The following is a 22,508-nucleotide window of genomic DNA, read 5'->3' on the forward strand; positions in this document are numbered from 1 at the left end:
TTTTCCGGTACGCGGGCCTCTCACTGCTGTGGCCTCTCCCGCTGCGGAGCACAGGCTCCGGACGCGCAGGCCCGGCGGCCACGGCTCACGGGCCCAGCCGCTCCGCGGCATGTGGGATCCTCCCGGACCGGGGCACGAACCCGTGTCCCCTGCATCGGCAGGCGGACTCTCAACCACTGCGCCAACAGGGAAGCCCTAGCGGGTCTGGCTCTTAATGGCCTCAAATTGTTTCTGGCCTGTGTTGTAAGGAGCTCTCCCTCCCACCAACATACCAGGGATTGGGTTTTCCTTTTAAAGTTGAAGTCTTTTGATTTATTTTACTTTTTCTCTGATTTGCGTGTCAACCAGGAAATGTCAAAAAGTGCAATTCTAGTCATGATCCCCTGCCTCTTGCTTTCCTTCCCCTCTTCTCTCTCTCCTCCTTCCCTCCAGAGGGCGCAAAATGAGACACACTCTGCTAGGCACAGCTTTAGGCACTGTGGAGGGTAAAAGACGCATCTGAAACAGCGCCTGCCCAGAGGAAGCTCACATTCTAGAAAGTTCTAAGAAGGATTTATACATAGATGTATTGAGGTGTGGGAACTGAAAAAGATAGCATTGAAGGCTCACAGTTGGAAGGACCAGTCAGGTTTGCATTTGAACTGAGCCTCGAAGGGGGTAGGTTTGACCATGTGGTGTTAGGGCAAGGCTGCAGGAACAGTTTGATCAAGGGGCAGATGTGCAGCAAATGCACCACCATATCCAGCAAATGTTGCCAGGTCCCTGAGCCAGTTTGTTTGCAGAGAGCTGTGGCTGGGCATGGTTGGGGGCTTCCCGGCTGCCTTATCTCTGTCCTCTGTTCCAGCATCTGCATTTCCCGAGGACTTCTCCATTCTAACCACTGTGAAAGCCAAGAAAGGCAGCCAGGCCTTCCTGGTCTCCATCTACAATGAGCAGGGCATCCAGCAGATCGGCCTGGAGATGGGCCGCTCTCCGGTCTTCCTCTATGAGGACCACACAGGGAAACCGGGGCCGGAGGACTACCCCCTCTTCAGAGGCATCAACCTGTCAGATGGCAAGTAAGTGGCACCACTCAGCAGCCCACTCCTTCTCCTGCTGGAGGGTCGGGGCAGGTCACCTGAAGCCCCCGGCCGAACTGGGGACCTTATAGCAGATTGTGCTTTATAGCAGGATGGTGCTGACACGCCCGCAGGTTGGAGAGAGCACTGGGCTTGGAGTCCTGGGAGCTGGGTCTTGGTCTGGGCTCATCCTCTGTGGCTCTGGGGAGGCCTTCTTCTCCCTGGGCCTCCACGTCCCCTTTGTAAAACGCACTAAGCTGTATCAAATGCTAGCCTCTTAGTGTCCGAAGGGACACGGGAGACTGTGTAGTTATGCCCAACTTCTTCCAGAAAGGATTTAAGGTATCCTTAAGGATACAGACACAGATGTGAGAGGGAATGATTTAAAAAAAAAGAAAAAGAAGTCAGGTCTTTCCAGAATTCTCTGTTGGATGCATCCCTCAACCCCGGTCGTTTGAAATTAATTGGCTGACACGTTTGAGGCCACGTGCTGTGATCCTTGAAGACCTCAGGACGTGATTTCTGCATTTCTGATGGAGAGTTTCACATAGGTCCATCAGTCCTACCATTTCCTATCAGACTCGGTTTCTCCGGCAGCCTGCATTTGCTGTTGGGGGTTGAGATGGTACACAGGGAAGTACTATCAGGTCTCCCCGCCCTTGACCCTCTGAGCAGCCCACTCCCGGTTCCAGGGCTGTGCTCCGGGCTGCACAGCTGGTCTCATCCCAGAGATGAGAGACCTGATCTTTGAGTCCAGTGGGTCTCGGGTGGCGCGCGGTGTGGACCTGTGCCCACGCGTGTCTCTGCCCCACGGAGGCTCGGCTCTGAGCTGCTCAGCCCCGTGACACCGCAGGAAAGAGAGTTCCTCCTGGGTCCCCAGGGGTTTGCGGTTGAGGCACTCGCGTCGGTACTTCGTGACACCAGCCCCCCGTCACCTGCCTGGCTGTCTCTTTCTTTGCAGGTGGCACAGAATCGCTCTCAGCGTCCACAGGAAGAATGTCACCTTGATCCTGGACTGTAAAAAGAAGATGACCACGTTCCTGGACCGCAGCAATCACCCCGTGATAGACGTTAACGGCATCATCGTGTTTGGCACCCGAATTCTGGATGAGGAGGTGTTTGAGGTAAGCAGGGGGCCGGGCTGTCCCGCGCACCTGGGACGCACGCCTGTCCTCTCCTCGGGGACCTGGGCCCAGCCAAGCCGACGCCGCGTTGCCTGGATGCTGGCGTTCTGCTGGGGGCGGCGGGGAGGGAACGCCTACTGATCGTCCTGCTTCTGTTCACGGCAGGAGTGATGTCTGCCAGTGGAGACGGGCAGGTGTTCGGACGGGCCCTCGGGCCTTGCGCCCGTGGGGAGGATGAGGTTTGGGTCTCACCTCTCTCGGGGGATGCGTAACTCTGAGAGGTTCGGGGGCGGGGGAGCTGGCCTCGGTGCAGGCCCGCGGGGCCGGACTCTCCGCTGTCTCGTTTGCTGATTCCGGGCCTTGGGCAGGTTGCTCTGACGTTTCTGAGCCTCAGCCTCTCCATCTGTAAAATGGGATCATGAATGCAGCTCCTTCATAGAATGTGGCGAGAATGACGTGGGGCTGAATGCTGTAAAGCACCACGGCCTCCTCACAGCAAGCGCTTGACGTGTGTCCGCCTTGACAGCAACCCCGCGTCGGGGCAGGTGGAAAGGTGGACAGAGCCCAGTTGGTCAGATGGGAATGAGCAAGGAGAGATCAGAACAGCCACCTCTACGTGGAGGCGGGGGTTGGGGGGATGGGGGACCCAGTGTGTGAAGGTGGGTCCGTGGGGCCTGCCGAAGTTGGCAGCTGCTCGGCACAGCAGGAGTCCAGGACGGCCGCAGCCTGTGACAGGACAGCAGGGTGGGCTGGGCGCCTGGATTCTGCAGGCACTGCCAAATTTTGTGAGTTATGGCGACACGCCCTCCGAGCATGACTCTGACCACAGTTGCCCAGAGACCCGGGATGAACTGCAGACGGCTGGGCTGTCCTCAGCCAGGCCTGAGCGGCTTTGGGGTCCTCCCGGGGAGCTACTGTCAAAGGCTTGGGGGTCGCACCGACTGGGATTAAGGTTTTGCCGGTGCAGACGTCTTGCTGGTGGGAGGATCCAGGTAAAGCAGGTGGCTTTGGTGAGCTTTAGGACTTCTTTGTAAAACGTGGGTACTGGTAGTGTCGCCTGGAGAGGTGCCGGGGGCTCACCTGGGCTCATCTGAGAAGCGCTGGGCTTGGCTGCCTGCTCAGCGCCCGGGAGCCTGGGTCGCTGCCACCGCCCTTGCTCGAGGTCTGAATGCGGAGGTGGGTCCGTGTGCCGAGGCTGGGGTTTGAATTCTTGTACCGCGTGGCAGCTTTTCTGCGCCGTTGCCAAATCTTGCTGATTTCTAGTGCCTTTTGTGCGCTGATGGTGTGTCTTTTATTGTAACGATTCAGGAAAAAGCTTTATCTGTCTTTAAAAAAAAAAATAAGGATCCTAAACCAAATCCTGCTTCCTTGATTTTCTGAGCCAGTTTTCCCATGAGCACAAGTCTGTTAAGACTCCGGTGCTGTAGGGAAGCACTAGGAAAGTCAGGGCTGGGTTCAAGTCCCAGCTGCGCTGTTTACGTGCTGTGAGATCCTGGGTGACTGGCTAGCCTCTCTGAAATGCTTGTGTGGGTGAGGTGTGTTTAAGGACCACCGAGGCATATGCGTGGCCCACGGCCCGCGTTCCGTAGCTGTTACCCACGTTTATGATTAGAGAAGGAAAACAATTTATAATTATCAAAAAGAAATGGAAGAGAGTAGGGAGTGCGGGTGGAAAAAAAAAAAAAAAAAAAAGAAATGGAAGAGAAGAACAAATATCGTGTATTAACGCATATATGTGGGATCTAGAGAAACGGTACAGAGGTACCGGTTGGCAGGGCAGAAATAGAGACACAGATGTAGAGAACAAACGTATGGACACCAAGGGGGGGAAGGTGGGGTGGAGGGTGGTGGTGGGATGAATTGGGAGATTGGGGTTGACATGTATACGCTAATATGTATAAAATAGAGAACTAATCAGAACCTGCTGTATAAAAATAAATAAATAAAATAAAATTCAAATCAAAAAAAAAAGAAGAAATGGATCTCAGATCGGCTAACTCTGGTTTCCTCCTCTGTTTAGCCTCCCAACAAGCTGAGCAGGTCTTGCTCCTGCGGCTGAGAGCATGCAGGCTTTTGATTGTATCCGTAGCTCAAAAATACGTTCAGCATTCTGGGGAGCCCTTCCTCCTGGTCGTGGCTTTCGATTTGAGGGAGAGTGTCTGCCAGGCACCAGAGATTTTTGTTGACCACATGCTATTCACGTTCTGAAGGAGGTGATTCCGTAGCCTTGGACTGGCCTGGCTGTTGGATGTGTCCACATCGGAAAATGTGACCTGTCTTTCCTAATGAAGACCAGTGAGCTAGAGGTGGTGATGCCCTCGGGGGCCCCAGAGCATCATTTTTTGCTTTTTTTCCTTCAGAGAGCAAGGATAAAGTTGGGTGGGTTGGCCTCATATCCCCAGCCCCGCTTTGTCTTGTGGCGAGTGAAACAGAATTTTTATAAATAAAAGTGATTTAACTCTTGACTTTCCAGTAGATTCCAAATAACGACACTTGCCGTTTTTAACCACTTCGGTTTCTGGAGAAGTCCCTTTAGAAGGAGGGGCCAGCACCATTGAAACCAATTCCCCAGCAGCCACGTTCTTCCCCGGGCAGGATGACTTCCCCTCATTAAAAGCCCATTTGTCCCGAAGCTCTTGGAGGCTCTGGGGGAGCCGCAAGGATTCTGGGTACTTTGGTGGAGGGCCAAGTCGCTGCTGGCGCACCCTGGGTTTTGTGATGTGTGCTGTTTCCAAACAGGGGTTTACTGAACTCTAGAGAGTCTGCTGGGGCCACTGGGGTTTTTCCTGGGGTGCGCGTGGGCCCACAGAGGCCCCCTTTATCCACAGAGAGAGCCGGGGATGGAGACCGTCAAGGCCAAGACAAACACTGCCTGTAGTGCAGCGCCCGGTTTTACCCAGACTGTACCGTGCCGGGGGCCTCCCCGGTGCCACCGCTGGCCTGGGTGTGTGGCTGGGGCAGGTGGCAGCAGCCCCCGCTCCCTCGGCCTCCCCAGTCCCGGTCTGAGCCTGGCTCTGATGGGGTCGCCCCGCTGTACGGGGACATTGGACATCCCGTCCTTCCAGAGCCGCCCAGGGAGGAAGTGGGGTGCGCAGCAAGGTCCCCCAGGCCTCCATGCTCTTCCTCTCCGGCTGCTGGCCTGGAGCCCACACTGAACCTGTCTGAGCCCAATGTCCTCATCTGTAAAATGGGCGCGACGGGGCCAGTGCTGGGGTTGTGGGGTGGCCCGATGGAATCTCTGTAAAATGCCTGCACCTGTGAGGACTGCAGCGGACCACAGCGACCAGACCCCTGGCAGTCAGAGCGGGTGGCCCACCGTCCGCGTCCGCCTGCATTTACCTGTCAACCATGGCAGCGGCTGTGACCAAGGTCCGCTCCCTGTGTGGTGGCACGAGCTGTCCCTCATCTCGCCGTGCGAGTTAGGTGCTGGACCTCCGCCTTAGAGTTGAGGGCCCTGAGCCGTGCAGGGGGTGGAGCCTCCTGGGCTCACGGGCACCCCCCACTCCTGGGCCCGGAAACCCCAAGGGAAGGGACTGGCTGTAGGTCGTGCTGCCCTGGCCAGGGTGCCTGCTCCCGGCCAGAGCCCCCAGGCGGGGACTGTCCCTCAGGTTGCCGTGGTGTGCTCTGGAAGGGGCTCGGGCTGGCTCCCTGGTCACTGCTTTGCCGCCCACCTCGCTGACCTGGCCAAGCCCCCGTCCTTGCCCGCCTGCTTCCCGGTGGAGCGTGTGCCCTACAGGGCTGCCTGCGGGGGGCGTCCGCGGTGATACTCCTGGGGAGCTGCGTGTCCTGTGTCCTGTCCCCCTTCTCCTGGGGTGTACCCGTGCCCTGGGACCAGCGAGCAGCTGGGCGTCCCGGGGCTTCGTCCCACCCCCCAAGGGCCCGCCGTCGGGGCAAGTGGAGGGTATTCTTTGGACCCCTATGAAGCGGGGTCCTGCGGGCCTCCCTGCGCAGGAGAAAGTCTTGTTTTCATCCCGGGCTTAGGACAAGCTTTGTGTTTTCCGAAACAGACAAGACTGCTAGGAGAGCGAGTGTGTCTGGCAGGAGGGGGAAGCGGCTATATTTCTTCAGTGGCAAACCTGGGTGGGAAGCCAGGCGGGCCACCAACAGGGCCCTGTGACAACACGCCGTCTGTGTGCTCTGCCCTCCCCGCACCAGAGAGGTTGAGTAACCTACCGAAGGTCACCCAGCAAAACCGCAGCGCAGCGGGGTTGGTCTGTTGTAGCTGAGAGCCGATGGCCTGTCCCGATGTCGTGGCGGGTGTGACAGTCACGGCAGCCCCTGCATCTCTCTGTCCACCTGACCAAGGAAACCAGGACCGTCCCCGGCCAGGGCGCATCCCTGGTGGTCCCGACCGTGCTGGTGGGTGCCTGGCCTTGCTCCAGACTGCTCGGTTCCCATCGTCCTGCATAGGCCCTGGGGACACCGGAGTCCCCTGGCCCGTGGGGTCTGAAGCCCTGGAACCTTCCAGGAAGAGCCAGCACGAGCTGCTAGCAGGGGCAGTGGCTGCCAGAGCTAGCCTCCCCTGCGTGACTGGTGACCTGCACAGCACCCTTCCCCGGGCCAGGCTCTCAAACATGGGACTGAACTGGTGGGCCCCGCACCCGCCCTGGGCTCACCTGCGGTCCTGGAGCCGGCCGGTGTTCCAGATGGAGAGGTCTGGAGGGTGGGACCGGAGGGCAAGCCAGGGCCTGGTGCTCGGCCGGGGGAGGCCGTCTGCTCTGGGTTCTGCAGGGGAAGGGCCCTCCTCTTGGGTCCTCGAATGGAGGGGGATGTGGAGGAGGAGACCTGCCCTGGGGGACGGGGATCCGGTGAGTTCTGGGCCAGGAGCCAAGTCTGCTTTTAAGCTGTTGAATGTTTCAAGGGGCAGCAAGACCAAACAGACTACACACTGGACCTTTTCTCCGCGGAATCCCCGGACGCTGGCAGGGAAAGAACGGCACTGCGTTCAAGTAACGGTCCTGCCGTCTGTCTGCTCTCCTCGGCCGTTTGGAAAGACCCAGTGGTTTACTTAATCCCTGCTTCCCTTTTTCCAGGGGCCTGTCTTTTCCACTGACACGGTCTTTCTTGGAATTTAGCTTTCCCGGGGCAGGAACGGGGCCACGGCCGGGGAGGCGCTTTCCCAGCGATCCACGGAGCCGGCCCGGGAGGCCTCTCAGGAGTGCAGACTCACCCTCCTTGATGAGAGGGGTGCCTGGCATCAGGGTCTCGAAGCGGAGGGAGCAGTGAGTTGGTGTCAGAGGCCAAAGCTGTGACCTGTGACCCTTGATTCTGGGAACATCCGTCACTGATCACTTGCCCAGAGCCCCCTGGGGTGCAGGACACTGGTTGGTCTAGGGGCTACAGAGCGGACAGACGTGCACCCGGGCGACGAGGGGTGTGGCGATGGGTGAGCTGCAGGGCTGGGTAGCACGAGGCCTCCTGCATCCTGTCACACCCGGGGACGGTGCTGGAGAAAGCGCTCTCCTGCCGCTGGCGATGAGCCTGTGGCTGCTGCTGTCTGAGCGTGACCCTCATTTGCACTTGACTTCCTTTCCGTCTGCCTTCCCACGGCTTTGTCAATTTGAGCCCAGCGTCTCTCTGGAGAGGGGCTGCAGACACTTCCAGAGTGCGCTTTTCCCTTCCTTGGAAGGTGGTGCATTTGCGGGGCCGGCGGGGCCACTCTGGGTTCACTTTCGTGTCCATTCAGACACAGGTGGGTATGATGGGGATACGGCCAGAGGGCATCTGCGGGCAGCGAGCAGCTCTGCGGGCTTGTCTGGGGGTGTCTCTGCGCTTCCATCCCCACTAGTTGACAGTGTTCACAGGCCAGGTGCCCCTCTCTGGGTCCACGGGTGTTTCTCCAGTTGGCGTTGCCGGGTAGACCGGTGCTGGGCATAGGAGGAGCTGGGCTCTGGAGCCGGACCGGGTGGGAAGCGCGGCTCCATCTGGAAAACGGGCCAGTGCGTTCAAGATTGATGCTGAGGTCGGCTTGCTGCGTACACAGCCCCCCACGTTCTCAGAGATCAAGACTCAGAGCGAACCATCAAAGACCCCTAACGAAGGCTCTGCCCTGGCACGCAGAGCCGCCGTGGAGGGCCCAGTGTCTGCACGGCAGCTATCACAGCCGAGGCCGTGTCCTCGGACTTTAGTCGGTGGTGTGGAAGCTCCCAGGGCTCGGTCTCGGGTCCAAGTCCCCGAGGGGGCAGCTCAGACGCAGCCTTTGCTACCGCAGACCGCACGTCCTGGGCAGGGCCTGGCTGAGGACCACGTCCGCCCCGGTCCCTGCCCTCTCCTTCGCGTCCATCTGTGCATTGTCCGGGAGCGCTGCCCTGCTGCAGGCAGGCCACGTGAGGCGGCAGCCCTGCGCCCAGCGAGGCGGACCCTGGGGAAGCAGAGGGGCGTGAGTGAGTCAAGGTCAGAGGCCTCTCTGCTTCAGCTCTGCCCGCTTCACAGGGACCTTCCCTGATTCCTGGCGAGACCAGGGATGTTGCAGTCTCTGTGTGTTTCCTGGGACCCCAGAAACACATGTCTCCCATTTGGTCTCTTAGAAAGACAGGAGTTTATCATTTCCTGGTTCTGGAAGCTGGAAATCTGCAGTCTGAAATGGGTGGGGCAGAGCTCCCACCAGGGGCTCCTCCAGGGGAGGGTCCTTCCTGCCTCTTCCAGCTTGGAGGGCGGTGGGCGTGGCCAGGCCCAGCAGCAGGTGGAATAATCTGGAAGGGCGCTGCCTCGGGTGGCCTGACAGGGCAGGGAGGTGCTCCTGGGGAAGCACAGGCCCAGGTGTCGCTGGCTGTGGCCGCGTCACTGCTGTCCCTGCTCTGTTCTCACCTGGCCTCTCCTCTCCTCCCTGCGTCTCTGTTCTGTTTGCCTCTTACAAGGACACGAGTCATCGGGTTCGGGGTCTGTCTTCATCCAGGCTGATCCTCTTCTTGAGACCCGTCACTTAACTACACCTGTGAAGACCCTGTTTCCCAGTGAGGCCACATTCCCAGGTTCCAGGGATGAGGACTCGGCCCGCTGCCCAGGCCAGCGTGGGGAGGAGCTGCTCCCCGTGAATGCCTGCGGGGCCCGTGTGGGTGATCAAAAGCGGGTCTCTGGGCGTGCCTATTTGCTTGTTTTCAAATCGAGGTTTGTCTCAGGCTGCTGAGTTGTGCCTGCCCAAGGAGGCCGGGGGGGTAAGCTCTTGCCGGCCGGAGGGGCTAGGGGGCCAGCCCTGTGCGCGGCTCCCGGCTTGAATGGGCGGCTGACGGACCAGTGGGCAGGGAGCTTGAAGTGCGTTTCTGTCTCCCGTTCGGGTGCGGGAGAGGCTGGGCTGTGGTCAGGCCGGGGCCAGGACTCCGCCTGGGGCAGGTGGCCGGCAGCCTGCGGGCCGGGGAGGGTGTGACCGCTTAGCAGAGGCCGGTGGGAGCAGGATGGCGGTGAAGGAATCGCATGATCTCGGGTTAACGTCTCCGCCAAGGGGCTTTCGCCTGGAATGGCTCCTCGGGTGGCCAGTGATCTTCGGGGGGTGGGGTGCTCTCCCGGGACGTGCCGGGTGTTCATGATCTGTGTTGGGCCCAACGGTGGGTGGGGGACCTCTCTAGCTGGGCCCGGCAAGGAGGGGTCCAGAGAGGCCCCAGATCATCAGGCAGGCCCTGCTTTGCCCATGTGCTTCGGGACCTGGCTCCTGCTGCCGCCTGGCCCGACGGGGCTGCAGGTTCGTGCCCTGGAAACCGTGAACAACAGGCCCATGTCCCAACCCGACAGACAGGCTGACGCGATGCTGGAGGCCGGCCCTGTGGCGCCACGCAGCTTACGGTGGGCTCTCTGATCTGTGGGTCCCCGGGGAGGATGGTGCCCGGTGATCCGCGGGCTGCAGCGGCTCAGGAGGAGGGCGCTGGGGACGGACTGGGTCGTGTCGGGGGGAGGGTCGGGGGTCTGTGGCTTTCCCGGAGGGTCAGGCCGTTGCTGCCGAAGCCTGTGGATGCTGAGGCCCGCGGTCCCGCCGGCAGTGGCAGTGGGTGGGAGGGGGAGGGGAGGGTAGTGGCCCAGGGGAGCCCACCCACTTGAGCGTGGGAGCTGCCGTTGTGGGCGGCTGGAGGGTGAGGGGGTCCTGCCGGTGCACGGCCTCCTCCTGTACCCCAGCCAGCCGCTGAGGGCAGCCCTGGCCTCACTCACCGTCCGCGGGGCCTTGGGCCATCCCGGGACTCGGCTTGCTCACCCTGAAGGTGGGACAGCCGTGCTTGCGGTGACGATGGACGGCCACGGTGCCTGACAAAGCCCTCAGCCCGCCAGCCGGCACTGGGCGTCCTGCTGCTGTCAGTGATGTTGGTGGAGGGCCCCTGGGCGAGGGGGGGACACAGGCGTCCCATGAATTCTCGGGGAGGGAGTTTTCTTCTTATGGTGGTTCTCGTGATGATATGGATTCTCGTTGCTGTTGTTACCACCCTGTGCTATAGGCAGGCGGATTCCGAGACGGGAGGGGGGCCTGAAGGTCTGCAGGCTCAGCTGGCAGGGAGAGCAGCAGGTATTCAATCCTCACCTGCAAACCTTGGGCGTGGGCTATAGCTGGGCAGCTCTGGGGGTGCAGTGAGACCCCCCCTGAGGGGCAGAGGGGAAGGCGGGGAGGGGCTGGCCCCCAGCACCGTGCCTCCAGGCTGGGAACCCTGGTGACCCCTTCCACCGCCTCCGGGAAGAGAGCCTCCGAGATGGGGGTCAGCGCACGAGGTTGCTGGGTGCCCCCTTCTCGAGGGTGCTCTGGGGTTGGAGGGGCCGGTGGCGGGGAGACCCGATGACAGTTGTGCAGAGCACTCGTCAGAGGTCTTTGATGGTCCTGATCTCTGAGGACACGGAGAATCCACCTCAGCTCATGTCCGACTGTGCCACCGTGGATTTTCCTGGAAGCTCTCAGCACCGGGAAGGTCAGGTGTGTGTGCGGGCTGCGCTGTTCGGTCTCCTTCACCTGATGAGTCTTCACAGAGCCCGGGGGATGTGCATTGTGTTGGCTCCGTAGCACACGTGGGGAACCTGGAGCCCAGAGAGGTAAAGCCAGCTGCTCAAGGTCACACAGCAGGGAAGTGCAGGGTTGGATTTCGGGCCCAGGTCTGGAGCATTCCCTGGATCAGATGGGGGCTGTGGGTCCCCAGTGTCAGACTTCTGTCCCTGTCCCTTTGGGGTTCTCACCCTCCAGCCTGATGGAGCCCCTGTTTGCTCACTCCCCTCTCGGGGGTGACCCTCCAGCCGGCCCCTGGTTCTCAGTCCTTCCTGAGCTCCAAGGACTGAGTGTCTCCACTCAGAGTGAGCCCCCTCCTTCCGGCCCCTCCCCCCCAGGCCTGGCCCTGCTCACTTTCAACCCGGAATCGCCGTTTTCTTTCGTCTGAGCTGCATTTTCCAGGCCCCTCCAGGCGATGTCTATCCAGCTGCGGCCGGTCCAGAGTCTGTCCCCAGGCAGGTCTTTCCAAAAGGTCCAGGGAGTGACCAGGAGGCAGCCGGGACTTGAGGGCACCGCAGTGACTCTTGACCCTCGTGGAGGCCTGGAATTCTACAAATCGATTAAATAATTCTACAAGTTCATTTCCCTGAGCGCCCACTACCTTCTCCAGAGCCCAGCCCCACTGCTTGCAGTTAATGCTCCCGGGAGGCTGTGTTTGAGGCCACTTCGCAGGGATTGGGTCGTGTAGATTGTCCCCTGAGTCAGCCACACTGTGTCACCCCGTCCTTCCCACGTCCAGCAGTGTGTGTTTGCAGTCGAGGTAGCCGGGTCTGAGGCAGAGCCTGGGACCTTGGCCGGCGTCATGCCGCGCGGCCTCAGTGCTTGAAGTGAGGCTGGATTATGGCACAGGGTCTGCCCAGAACGGGGGTGCTGGCCTGGAGCGTGTGGGGCAGCCTGGGCCTCTAAGATCAACCCCTCCCCCCCACTCCCCTGCCTGGCCCCTCCACGGGGAAGTGTGTGTTCTGCATGCCATGAGTCCTTCTCATGGCTGTGGACCTGCAGAAAGACCTGCGTGGGGTCTGTCACAAACGATGCCAAGTTACTCTCATTGGCTGACAGAATAAGATGCCGCAGAAAGGTCTTTCGGGTTGGGACCGTGTTCTAGAACCAAGGAAGTGAAATTCAGTGAAGGTCAATGTGAATTTCTGCACTTGGATTGAAAACAAGCAGCTGGCAGGTGCGGGATGGGGAGATGCGGGTGTAGGACACTCCCGTGGAGGAGGCGCAGGGGTCTGTGCGTGGCAAGCCCATTAGCGACCGTGGGCGTGATGCGGCGTCACGGTGATACGTTCGGAGCGGAGGGTGGGATGATAGAGAGGCTGGACGCGCGCGGCGGAGGCTGAACTAAGACCTGAGGTCTGCGCCTGGAGCGGGGCGGCAGGATGGAGCCAGAACGGGTGCCTGAGGTAGAGCATCTCGCCCGGGGGTAGGGGGTGAGGCAGTGGCAAAGTGGGGACCACGGAACAGGGCGTTCACACATATGAACCTTCAGCATCCACCTCCTCCACCAGGGCCCAGCTCTGAGGCCACCGCCCTCAGGATGCCTTCCTTGACCTCGCCAGGCAGAGGAGGTCACCTGGGCACCTCCTGAGGAGTCAATGAGAGCTTGAGACTTGCGGTCAAGGACGTTGATTTATTTGTCTTTGTGTCAATAAGCTTATCATAGAGGTGCTAAAAATGCTGGTTGAAAGGGTGAAAGAATGAATAATCAGAGCTGACTGCCTTCAGAGGGAGAGGGTAGTGAGCCTTTGTCAGGGATCCAGGGCTGATGGTGATGGTGGTGATGGTGGTCGTGGTGGAGGTGGTGGTGTTGGTGGTGATGGTAATGATGATGGCAATGGTAGTGGTGGTGAAGGTAGTGATGTTAACGGTGGGGATGGAAGTGATGGTGGTAATAGTGGTGATGGTGGTGATGATGATGGTGATGATGGTGATGGTGACGGTGGTGGTGGTGATGGTGGTGGTCATGGTGATGGTTTGGTCATGATGATGGCAATGATAGTGGTGGTGATGGTAGTGATGTAATAGTGGGGATGGGAGTAATGGTGGTAATAGTGGTGATGATGTGGTGATGATGATGGTGAGGGTGATGATATTTGTGATGAGGGTGATGGTGGTGATGGTGTTGTTGGTGGTGGTTGTGGTGGTGGTGATGATGGTGGTGGTGGTAGTGGTGGTGATGGTGGTGATGGTTGTGATGGTGATGATGGTGGTGATGGTGGTGGTGATGGTGATGATGATGGTGATGATGGTGATGGTGGTGATGGTGGTGATGATGGTGATGGTGGTGATGGTGATGGTGGTGGCGATGGTAGAAATGGTGGTGGTGATGGCAGGGATGGCAGTTTCCACTTTGTCTAGGCCTCACCGGATGCCAGGCCCACCGAGCATGCTGCATGTACCATCACGCGTCGTCCTCAGTGAGGTAGATCTTGTTATCTCCTTTGCAAGTGCACACTCGGAGGCCTGGGAAGATTCGGTGATGTGCTTAAGGCCCCACAGCCGGCAAGGGGCGGAATCCTGCCCCCAGGCCACCTGTGGTCACTGCCTCACCCCTTCCTGCGGTGGCGCCAGGGTCGTGCTCCTTCCTCTGTGGAGCTTATCACGACACATGTGTCCCCGTGGCGCGTGGTCAGTCCAGTGCCCAACGGCTTGCTGCTCTGAAAGTCTGGGGTGGGGGAAGGACGGGACAGCTTCACTCACGTGCTGCCTAGGCTGGGCTGCTCACCTAAATGTCTGGAGTGAAATACCTAGGGCCGCGCGGCCAACGGGGAAAGGATGTGAGACCCATGCCCTTTATAGAGTCCGGTGGGCCCGTGAGCCAGCCTGGCCCCTGCCGCTGGCTCTCCTGCCCTGTCCCTTGGTCTGGGGATGAGGTGGCCACTCTCTGAGTTCACTAAGGTGAGCCTTCAGTCACTGTGGCTAATTTCAGGTCTGATGAGGCTGGGACTTGACCATCCCCCCACCATCCCTGCCCCTGGCCCCTTCGTGGAGACTCAGGTGTGGCACACACCGCCTGCACCAGCGCAGGTGTGAGGAGACACCAGGGGTGGGTGGCGCAGGTGAGAATTGGGCTGGGACCAGTGGTGGCCACATAGTGGGGGGAAGGCCACAGACAGGGACCCTGGAGGCGGGACCTGGGGGGCAGCAGGAAGTGGCTTCCAACTGCATGGAAATCTTTCTTTAGCACTCACTCACTCACCTGAATGGTGTTGAACTCTCTCTCACGCTATGGGTGCTGCGAAAATCATAGAAAAAGTGACCTAGAACCCCCTGGCTTGGGCCCTTCCCTTTCCATTGTGTGACTTTCAATGAAAAATGTCACCGCAAGATGTAAAGTGTGACCTGTTTGGGCCGTGAGAGCTTGAACAGGAAGGGGGACTCGGGAGGTCTTTCATGGGCAAAGTCTCCTGGGACATCAAGAAGGTGGCCCATAGAAGCGCCCTGCCCTGTGTCCCCCAGGCTGGTCCCAGTGTCAGACCCACCAGGCTCCCCCGGGGAGGAAAGCTTTGCAGGGTGGATAGTGACCATGTGTGCCTGCGTGTCCCTGGTGCTCTGTGCACATGTGCCTGCTCTGTGGTACTTGCTGGGAAGTGGGCTCAGACTGGGCTGTCCTCACCGGGGGCAGATTTGTGACCAGACCCCTGGCAGCCGAAGGTCGATGCTTCCTTCTTGTTTTTGCTCCGTAGACTGCACGCTCCTCCCCCAGCCTGGGACAAGAAGTATCCGTCCGTCCGTCCTCTCAAAAGACCGTGTGTCTCCATTTACAAGTGTGAAGTGCTCTGGCTAAAATCAGCTGCCAAATCCACAGGAAAAGCCAAGTGCACGGTGGGAGCCCCTCAGGGCTGGTTCGGGTTGGACAGGGAGGGGCCCGTGGTGCGGGGCAGTCCCTGCAGGGCTGGCTTCCCCAGGGGACCCGTGGCTTTTTGTTGGAAGGAGAGATGCAAGATTAAATAGCCCTGGAGAGAGGAAATGAAAAGCCGGGCGCGTGATTAGAGGAAGCAGAGGCACAGACACTTCAGGCCGGGAAGCACGGGGCGGGGGCCTCCCTCATCTGGGCAAAGATGTTTTCTGAGTCCACAGCCCTCAGGGTTGCAGGGCTCTCCAACGAAAACTTTGCAATTTCCTCAGCTCACAGCAGGAGCGCAGCTTGGAGGAAATCTCATTATGGGAAAAGGCAGAACTGGTTCCCTCAGGAAAATGCCCGGCTCAGCCAAGGACACCTGTGTCCTGTGTGTCTCGATGGCTGGGGCCTCGCGGGCCGCCCGGCCTGTCCTCGGCAGGAAGATGGACAGCCACTGGCCACCCTGGGCGTCGGGGCAGTGTGGGGAATGGAATGGCCGCGGTGACTGCCGGGCTGGTACAGAAGCTTCTAGGGGGTCTGTAGAGCTTTACTGACCTGGTGGGGGCAGAAATAAGGCGCGTAAAACGAGAAAGCCCTGGGCATCATCGGGGCGAGGGATGCGGCGAAAGCAGCGCCCCTGCTTCTCTGGGCGGGTGACGTGGGCCACCGCGGGGCAGGCTGCGTGGGGCGCCGAGTCTGGGGCCGGCTTTTAGAGCTCCCTGAGCGACGGCGGGGCGTGGCCTGCGTTGGAGATGTGGAGTCTGGTGTCAGGAGCGTCCACGAGGCGGGTGGGGCGGGGAGCTGCCCCACAGAGGGCTGCCTGGACCAGGTGACGGTGTCGTCTATGGGAGCTGGAAGCTCAGGTTGACGTGTGTGCGGGACGTAGCACGCTCGGCTCCAGGGAGCCCCCATTCCGTGCCCTTGCGGGAGTGGCCACCCCCCGAGCCTCAGGGGGTGCATCTGTGACATGGGGATGAGAGGGAGGAAACGAGGTCCAGCTCCCTCGTGGAGGGGCGGGGGGGGCGGTGGGCCGGAATGGGGAAAGGCAGAGGCTTGCAGTGGGCAGTGGCCGCCCGGAAAGCCATCCCGTCGGGTGGCAGGTGGGGCGGGGTGGGCGCGTGCAGCCCCGGGCCCTGGGCCGCTGCTGAAGGAGGAGACGGAGCCCCAGCCGCCTGGTGCCTGCCCGGCGCCCTCCGTAGGTCCGCTGCCCGCTCTGGGCTGGGCCACATGTGACTCGTGGGTCCTGTCGTCCGTGGGAGCCAGGAGGCCCACCGTCAGGGACTGGAGCAGGGCACGTGCCCCTGCGGGTCGCGGCGAGAAATGCTGCTGTGGGGGGGCTTGTAGGCTGTGGGAGGAGCAGGGTGGGTGGTAATCGGTCAGCAGCTCCCCATGCAGGGTGCGCGCCCGCTGCTCCAGGCTCTGCGGGGCTCAGAGGGCAAGGCTCCGGGCAGGGAGCGGGGAAGCGGGGAGAAGTGAGCCTGGGCAGGCGACCGTGCAGGGGCGTCACGGCCTCAGCCATATCACGGTGGGGATTTCGGGGAACAGAGATAGCACAGTGGGGACCCTTGGTGAGCGCTCGCTGCCTCATGGATGAGGGCGCCAAGGCCCTGGTCAAGTGTAAGACAGCACGGATGCTGCGGGGCGAGGAGATACACGGCGGGACCTTCCTGGTTCTGGAAAGTTCTTCCACCCCACGGCCTCCGTTTCCCCATCTGTAAAGTGGCGGTTGCGGTGAGGCTCAGGAGAGATGCGTGGGGGGCGCCCAGCAGTGGCCAGGCACACTTTGGACCCCCGTCACGGCGTCACAGTTCCCCAGACTCGGAGCCCTTGGGGCTGATCCGCTGTTGAGGCTGGCGGGACCCACCCCCGCTGACCTCAGATTCCATCTGTAAAATGAGACAGTTTTACTACATCGGGGATTTTGACTTTCTAAGGACACCTGGAAACCCTTTCTTAACTAACGTTCCTCTGGGGCAGCCTGATGTGTAAAACCTGCCAGGACCCCAGGCCCCTCCCTGGAACCCCTTTTGAGAAGCCCTGGCCAGGCCAAGCTCCAGGTCCCCATGTCCCGAGGGACCAGCGAGGGGCAGGGAGGCAGGAGGCAGGATGTCCCAGGAGGTCAGCGAGGGCCGGCACGGCGAGCGGGGGCCATCCGCTGATGCCCCTGGGCTCCGAGGGGCTGCATCTGGGCTCCGGCATCTCCCACCAGCAGCCGCTGTGAAGGCTGTACCGGGGCAGGGGCTCCGTGATGGGCCTCTGGGTCTGGAGTTTGGAGCTTGGTTTCCCATCCCACGAGGCATCGTGAAAATGCTCTCAAAACACAGTCATAAAGCCGTGCTCATTCGTCGCACGTTTGAAGGGCAACATGCACCCGCTTAGGGCAGCTGGGGGGCGGGCAGCCAGGAGGCACGACGTCTCCAAGTCTCCGGGTGGTGCTGCCGGAAGCCCTGTGTTGAGAAGGATTCTGAGTTGCCTCTGGTCTCACCAGGACAAAGCACAGCGGGAGACGAGGTCTCTGCGAGGGGCATGCGAGGTGTTCGGGTGTCCCCAACCTAAAGCTCAAACTCGAATAATTGCAGTTCTGGCTTCCAGCCTCTCTGGATGGCAGGGTCTATTTTGATTTTCCAGACTTCTGGCAGAGCCCTCCTCCTGGACTACCTGAGGGTGTTGGGGGGCAGGGGAGCCCCAGGTTTCCTTTGGCTACATGGGGAGCCCAGGGGCTGCGTCCTGTCTGGGGTCACCGGCCACCAGGACAGTCACCCACGTGCCCCCTTGCTGCAGAGAGAAATTGGTTGGCTCTGATGGGATGCTCCAGAAGGGAGAGAGGAGTTCCTGAGGCCTCACTGGGGACGGAAGGAGGGGTACTCTCGGGGTGCGGAGTGGCGGCTGCCTTTGACCCAAATGTAAGATCAGAGCTTGTCTGAAGACTTAAGGGGCCGCTCTCGGGCCTGGCTGCCCCTCGCAATGACCAGAGCCTTAAGGATCCCAAATCCCGGGCTCTGCCCCCGCGCCCTTTAGCGCAGAGTGTCTGGGCGCCCGGGTTCCTCGGGAGCCCCCGCCGGGTGTGGGGCAGGGCCGCCCAGCGTCCCCGTGGCACCCCAAGGGCTGCCTGTGCCCCCAGTACCCCATCAGTGCTTTGGGGTCCAGGAACCGTCCTGCCTCTGATCAGCACCGTTGACCAACCGCCCCAGGTGAGAGCGGTCAGAACCCCCGAGGGGGGCCGAGGTCCTCCCTAGCTTTGTGCAGACCTGGTGTTTCCCGTGAGGCCGGGGAGGTGTTTCCTTGGCTTGTGCAAGGTGGGCTTGGCACCTGTTCCCTGAGCCCCAGCCCTTCTTCCCAGTCCTCAGTGGGGTCTGCTGCTGGGGGCTGGGGGCAGCATCCTGAAGCCCCCCTCCCCACCCTGCCCTGCCCTCGGGAGGTGGCACCACTGGGTGATTTGGGGGCAGGGGAGCCACCTGCTCCGTCTGGGAGCCTAGAGGCAGAGCCAGTGCCACATCTGTCACCCCAGGGTCCCGCCCCAAAGCTCCTGCCCCTGATGGGGTGCCCGGGGATGTGAGCCCCCTCCCTGTGTGCAGGAAGAGGTCGGGGGAGGGCTGGAGGGAGCTCTGGATGAGGATCCGGGTGCAGAGCTTCTGGGGGCTTCACACCCATGCCTCAGTTTCCCCTTCTCCATAGTGGGTGGGGGACAGTAGACCCCTGCCCTCTGAGGGACACGCCCACAGAACAAACAGGCATGTTTTTTGGTGTGAAAACCCACTTGAGGATTTGGCGGGAGAAATGAGTTTCAACATGTACGGGCATTTGCAGGGGAGGGTGGGTGCTGGAAATGAAGGGGGCTTTCTGCTGGCAGGGCCCTCGACTGGTCACGTGGTCACTGCTGCAATCTGGGGCACGGGTGGGCAGGCAGGGAACCGGGCCCGGCCGCGGGCCGGGCCAGCAGACACATTCCGGAGCCTGGGCTGAGAGGTGGGAAGCACCTCCACCCCGGCTGGGCCTGTTCGTGGGAGCGGATGCCCGCGCCCTTGGCCTTGCCCATCGCCCTGTGCGGGGCCTGCGAGGCCTGGCGCTGGGCCGGACACCTTGTGATACAGGGACACAGAGGTGCACCGGCCGCGTCCGCCACCCGGGGACCTGGGCTTTCCGGGGAGGCAGGCCCTCCGCCCGACCACTGTGATGAGTGTGCTGGCTGCTCCTTCGAGGGGCGCACCCCCTGCCCGGGGTCACAACTGCCCCCCGAGTGCCCCGAGCCTATTCTTTTTTCCAGTAACTGCATTTGGAGAACATATCTTCAGATGTCAAGCTGCCAGTCACAGGGAGAGATGCTTTGTTTGAATTGGGTGAAATTTGAACTAGAAGTCATGTTGTTTAATAAAAATGTGTGGTTTTGGTTCACCGCGCCTGCCGTATGGTTCCTGTCTGCTGGAGAGTTTAAAACGTGTGCCGGGAGCCTCTGACGTCCAAAGCGAGGGAGAGGGGGTGGCTGAGAGAGGGGGTGGGCGCTGGGCGGGGAGTGCTGAGGGGTGGGCGGGTGGCGCCCCTCTCCTGCTCTGCCCCCATGACAGCCCCGCTTGCTGTTACGGGCCCAGGGCTGTGGCAGCGCAGGCTACTCACCCTGCACACCCACTCCTCCCAGCGGCAGGGAGGCGGGGGGGCTGCAGGCCGAGCCCCGGGGCTCTGCGGCCGGGCTGTGGTCGGTGACACTGACGGTGAGGGTCCATCTGTGCGCCGGAGACAGTGCCGGACGTCGGGGTGGGAGGGCCACGCTCCACTCCTCCGAGCCCCCTGCGTGGAGACGGGCTGCCGGGGGTAGTTCCGAGTCCTCACTCGTCACGGGGCAGTTTCAAACCTGGGTTGGGAGGCCACGTATTTGGAACTGCGCTTCAGGGATCGGGTAGGAATGGGCCTTTGCTGGACTCCAGGAGTGTCACCCCATCTCTAGGTCGGTTACCCATAGAGCCTTCGGGAAGCCAGCGAGGGCGAGGGTCCTGTCCCCAGAGCCGCGCACACGGCCGGCACCTTGCTTCACAGATCCCGGAGGCCATCCGTGGACCCGCGCTTAGTGACTTCGGGTGACACATCACCCCAGCCCTGCCATGGTCCAGCGATGAGAGGCCACATCTGGCCCCTGCCTGGGGGCCCGTCTCTCTCTCTCCCCGGGGTCTGGCACAGAGAAGGGCCTCCCGCACCTTCACCAAATGACGGGCAGGGAGCATGCGGCTTCCTTGCCTGGGCCTGTGGTTCTGACGTGTGCAGATGGGCACCGTGTTCTTGCTCTCCCCGTGGCCCCGCCCTTCAGGAGTGGTGCGTGCCTTTTGCTGGATCATGGCAGAGCAGAGGCTCAGGAACAGGGGCAGCCTCAGGCTTCTGGCCGGAAAGGGGCCGCGGGACTGGTGGAGGAATCGATGACAATCGGATGAATACACAGTCTGGGTACGATGGGGTCTTATCCGTGGGGCACAGGGCAAGCCCAAGGTGTTAGGAAAGGTGTGGGCACCGCTAGGCAGTGGTTCTGGGCCGTGGGTGCATCCGCCATGTGTGATGCAGTAGCTTGCACTTAGTAGGTGCTCGATGATGGCTATTGAATGAGTGGATGGGTGGCTGGAGAGAAGGATGGATGATCCATGCATGGATGGGTGATCCACGCATGGATGGGTGGGTGGGTGGATGGATGGATGGTCGTCGGATGGTGGATGATGCATTCTTGGATAGACGGATGGGTGGATGGGTGGGTGGATGGATGGATGGATGGATGGGTGGGTGATGGGTGGATGGCTGGGTGGACGGGTGGATGGCTGGGTGGATGGATGGATCGGTAATGAGTGGATGGCTGGGTCACTTGAATGGCTCTTGGAGGTAGCAGCTCCCCCAGAGGAGGAGGACGAGCTCTCAGGCGTCAGGCGGTTCTCCTGGGTCCCCACGTGGGTGCCCTCTGTGCTGCCTGTTCAGGGCTTTCGTCCTTTTCCAGGGAGACATCCAGCAGCTGCTCTTCGTCTCGGACCACCGGGCAGCTTACGATTACTGCGAACACTACAGCCCTGACTGTGACGCTGCGGCCCCCGACAAGCCCCAGTCTCAGGACCCCAATCCAGACGAATATGTGAGTCCTGGTGGGAGCCGCGGGCAGGCCGTCTGGGGGTGGTGGGCGTGGAGGGACACAGAAGCTGTGCGACTCCCGTTTCAAGCAAACCCACTGGGTGAGACTGTAATTGATCCCCGGGGCAAGGTGGACTCCTGACCCACTTTACGAAGGGGTCTGTGCTCCCCAAGCAATTGAGTCAAAAAGGACGTTGGCAATGGATCTTTCACACAAGTTTCTGGGTGAAGAGAGCCATGCGCCCTCTGGATCAACACCTGGGTGGCGTGCTGTGAGCGGAAACGCCACAGCTGCCCTCGGCGGGCTGTCCGGAGCTTGCAAGACAGGAGGGGCTCGGGGCTGTCGGAACAGAATGGCGGTCCCCTGACCCCTAGGGCGGCAGCGACTCGGAAGGGCAGCCTCGGCCCGAGAGTTTCAGGAGCACGTCCAGCGCCTCTGTCCTCTGGCCGTGACCCGTGTGTCTGTGGGTCAGCCTTTCCCATCCACCCGCCCTCACGCCCCAGCAGCACCTCGGCTAATTTGACCCGCAATTCTTTGTACCATTTCCAAATGAAAATCCCCTCCCATCCCCTGCGCAGGTTGGACTCCTGTTTCTTTTACGTAAAATTCAGTCCTGCTCTTTAGTTTTTCTCTGAGCTTGCGTTCTTTCTCGAGCAGTCAGAAGAGAAGGGGGGGGGACCCCGCGAAGCTGTGGAGTCCTGGGCTGGGCGTGTCTTTCACAGCCCGAGAACGGGGTGGGTGGCGCTCCCAGCTGGGTTGCTGCGGCCGAGGCCTCCCGGCCGCGCCTCACCCTCCCCATGCCCGGTACCCAGAGACGGGTCTGAGGGTGAGGCCGTCTCTGTCGCTGTGAAGTCCCTCCCGTGAGGCCTGGGCCTTCGGTGGAGGTCGGGGAGGGCCCTTGCTTTGGCTGGTTGTCCTGGCCCTCGGGTGCCAGAGGGTCAGGACATTTGGACCTTTTCGGGCTCATCTCTCTTCGAAGGCCACCGGGGGGTCCCCGTTTCCTTCCCTGGACTCCTCATGGGGCTCTGGCTCTGCTCCCCCAGGGGATGAAGGGGGAGGACTCCTTTCAGGGCCCACGGGCTTGGTGCCTGGAGCTGGGCACGACTTTTGGGGATCCGATCTTCCCAGCTGAGCCCACGAGGGAGGGAGACGGCAGGCTGGCATCTCGGGGTGGGGGGCCCACGCCCTCCTCACGTGGCCCTATTTGCTCTCAGTACCCGGACGGAGAGGGTGAAGGAGACACCTATTACTACGAGTACCCCTACTACGAGGACACGGACGACGTGGGCAAGGAGCCCACCCCCACCAAGACACCAGTGGAAGCTGCTCGAGAGACCACGGAGGTGGCCGAGGTCTGGCCGCGTGGCTGCTGGTCCCTGGAGGCCGTGGTGGGCGGGGGGGCGGGGGGGGGCCGTGGCGGGCATGGGGGCCGTTTGGA

General features: G+C 61.1%; 1 protein-coding gene across 1 annotated transcript in view; it reads left to right on the plus strand.

Moving 5' to 3' along the window:
• The window catches only part of COL5A1 (collagen type V alpha 1 chain), a 144,509-nt gene that overhangs the window by 46,152 nt on the left and 75,849 nt on the right, over positions 1-22,508 (plus strand). Inside the window, exons 3-6 of the mRNA XM_028497372.2 lie at positions 845-1,058; positions 2,020-2,182; positions 20,942-21,073; positions 22,285-22,422. Of these exons, the coding sequence (XP_028353173.1) occupies positions 845-1,058; positions 2,020-2,182; positions 20,942-21,073; positions 22,285-22,422 (647 nt within the window). The remainder of the gene's footprint in view (positions 1-844; positions 1,059-2,019; positions 2,183-20,941; positions 21,074-22,284; positions 22,423-22,508) is intronic.

Source organism: Physeter macrocephalus, chromosome 13 (assembly GCF_002837175.3).
Source record: "Physeter macrocephalus isolate SW-GA chromosome 13, ASM283717v5, whole genome shotgun sequence".
Lineage (NCBI taxonomy): Eukaryota > Metazoa > Chordata > Mammalia > Artiodactyla > Physeteridae > Physeter > Physeter macrocephalus.